This window comes from Antrostomus carolinensis, unplaced genomic scaffold (assembly GCF_000700745.2).
Source record: "Antrostomus carolinensis isolate BGI_N321 unplaced genomic scaffold, ASM70074v2 scaffold21664, whole genome shotgun sequence".
Classification (NCBI taxonomy): domain Eukaryota; kingdom Metazoa; phylum Chordata; class Aves; order Caprimulgiformes; family Caprimulgidae; genus Antrostomus; species Antrostomus carolinensis.
The window spans coordinates 1-292 of NW_010313184.1; the positions used below are offsets into that span (position 1 = coordinate 1).

Genomic DNA, 292 nt, shown 5'->3' on the forward strand with positions numbered 1-292 from the left:
TATTATTATTATTATTATTATTAATTTTTTTGTTTTCCCCTCTAGCCATCTACCTCGGAAGCCAATCAAACTGCCTTTTAATCTCGATCATTAATGAAAATATATTCCCGTCTGTCACGGTAACTGATTCCCAGCCACTCTTAAGCCCGGCGTTGGCTCGTCCCGTTTATCACGTTGGTGTCAGTGTTGCTCTTATTTCCTCCGCGTTTGCGTCTGGCCGCTCTGTCCCTTCTGGTGCTGCTGCTTCACCTGGGCCAGGATGTCTCGGATCTTGCGTTGAGCCATCTGCGGG

At 46.9% G+C, this 292-nt stretch overlaps 1 protein-coding gene across 1 annotated transcript in view; it reads right to left on the minus strand.

Moving 5' to 3' along the window:
• Positions 1-192: 192 nt before the first annotated feature.
• The window catches only part of LOC104524413 (insulin-like growth factor 2 mRNA-binding protein 1), a gene marked incomplete at its 5' end in the record, with an annotated part of 7,786 nt that continues 7,686 nt past the window's right edge, over positions 193-292 (minus strand). Inside the window, one exon of the mRNA XM_010167282.1 lies at positions 193-285. Within this exon, the coding sequence (XP_010165584.1) occupies positions 193-285 (93 nt within the window). The remainder of the gene's footprint in view (positions 286-292) is intronic.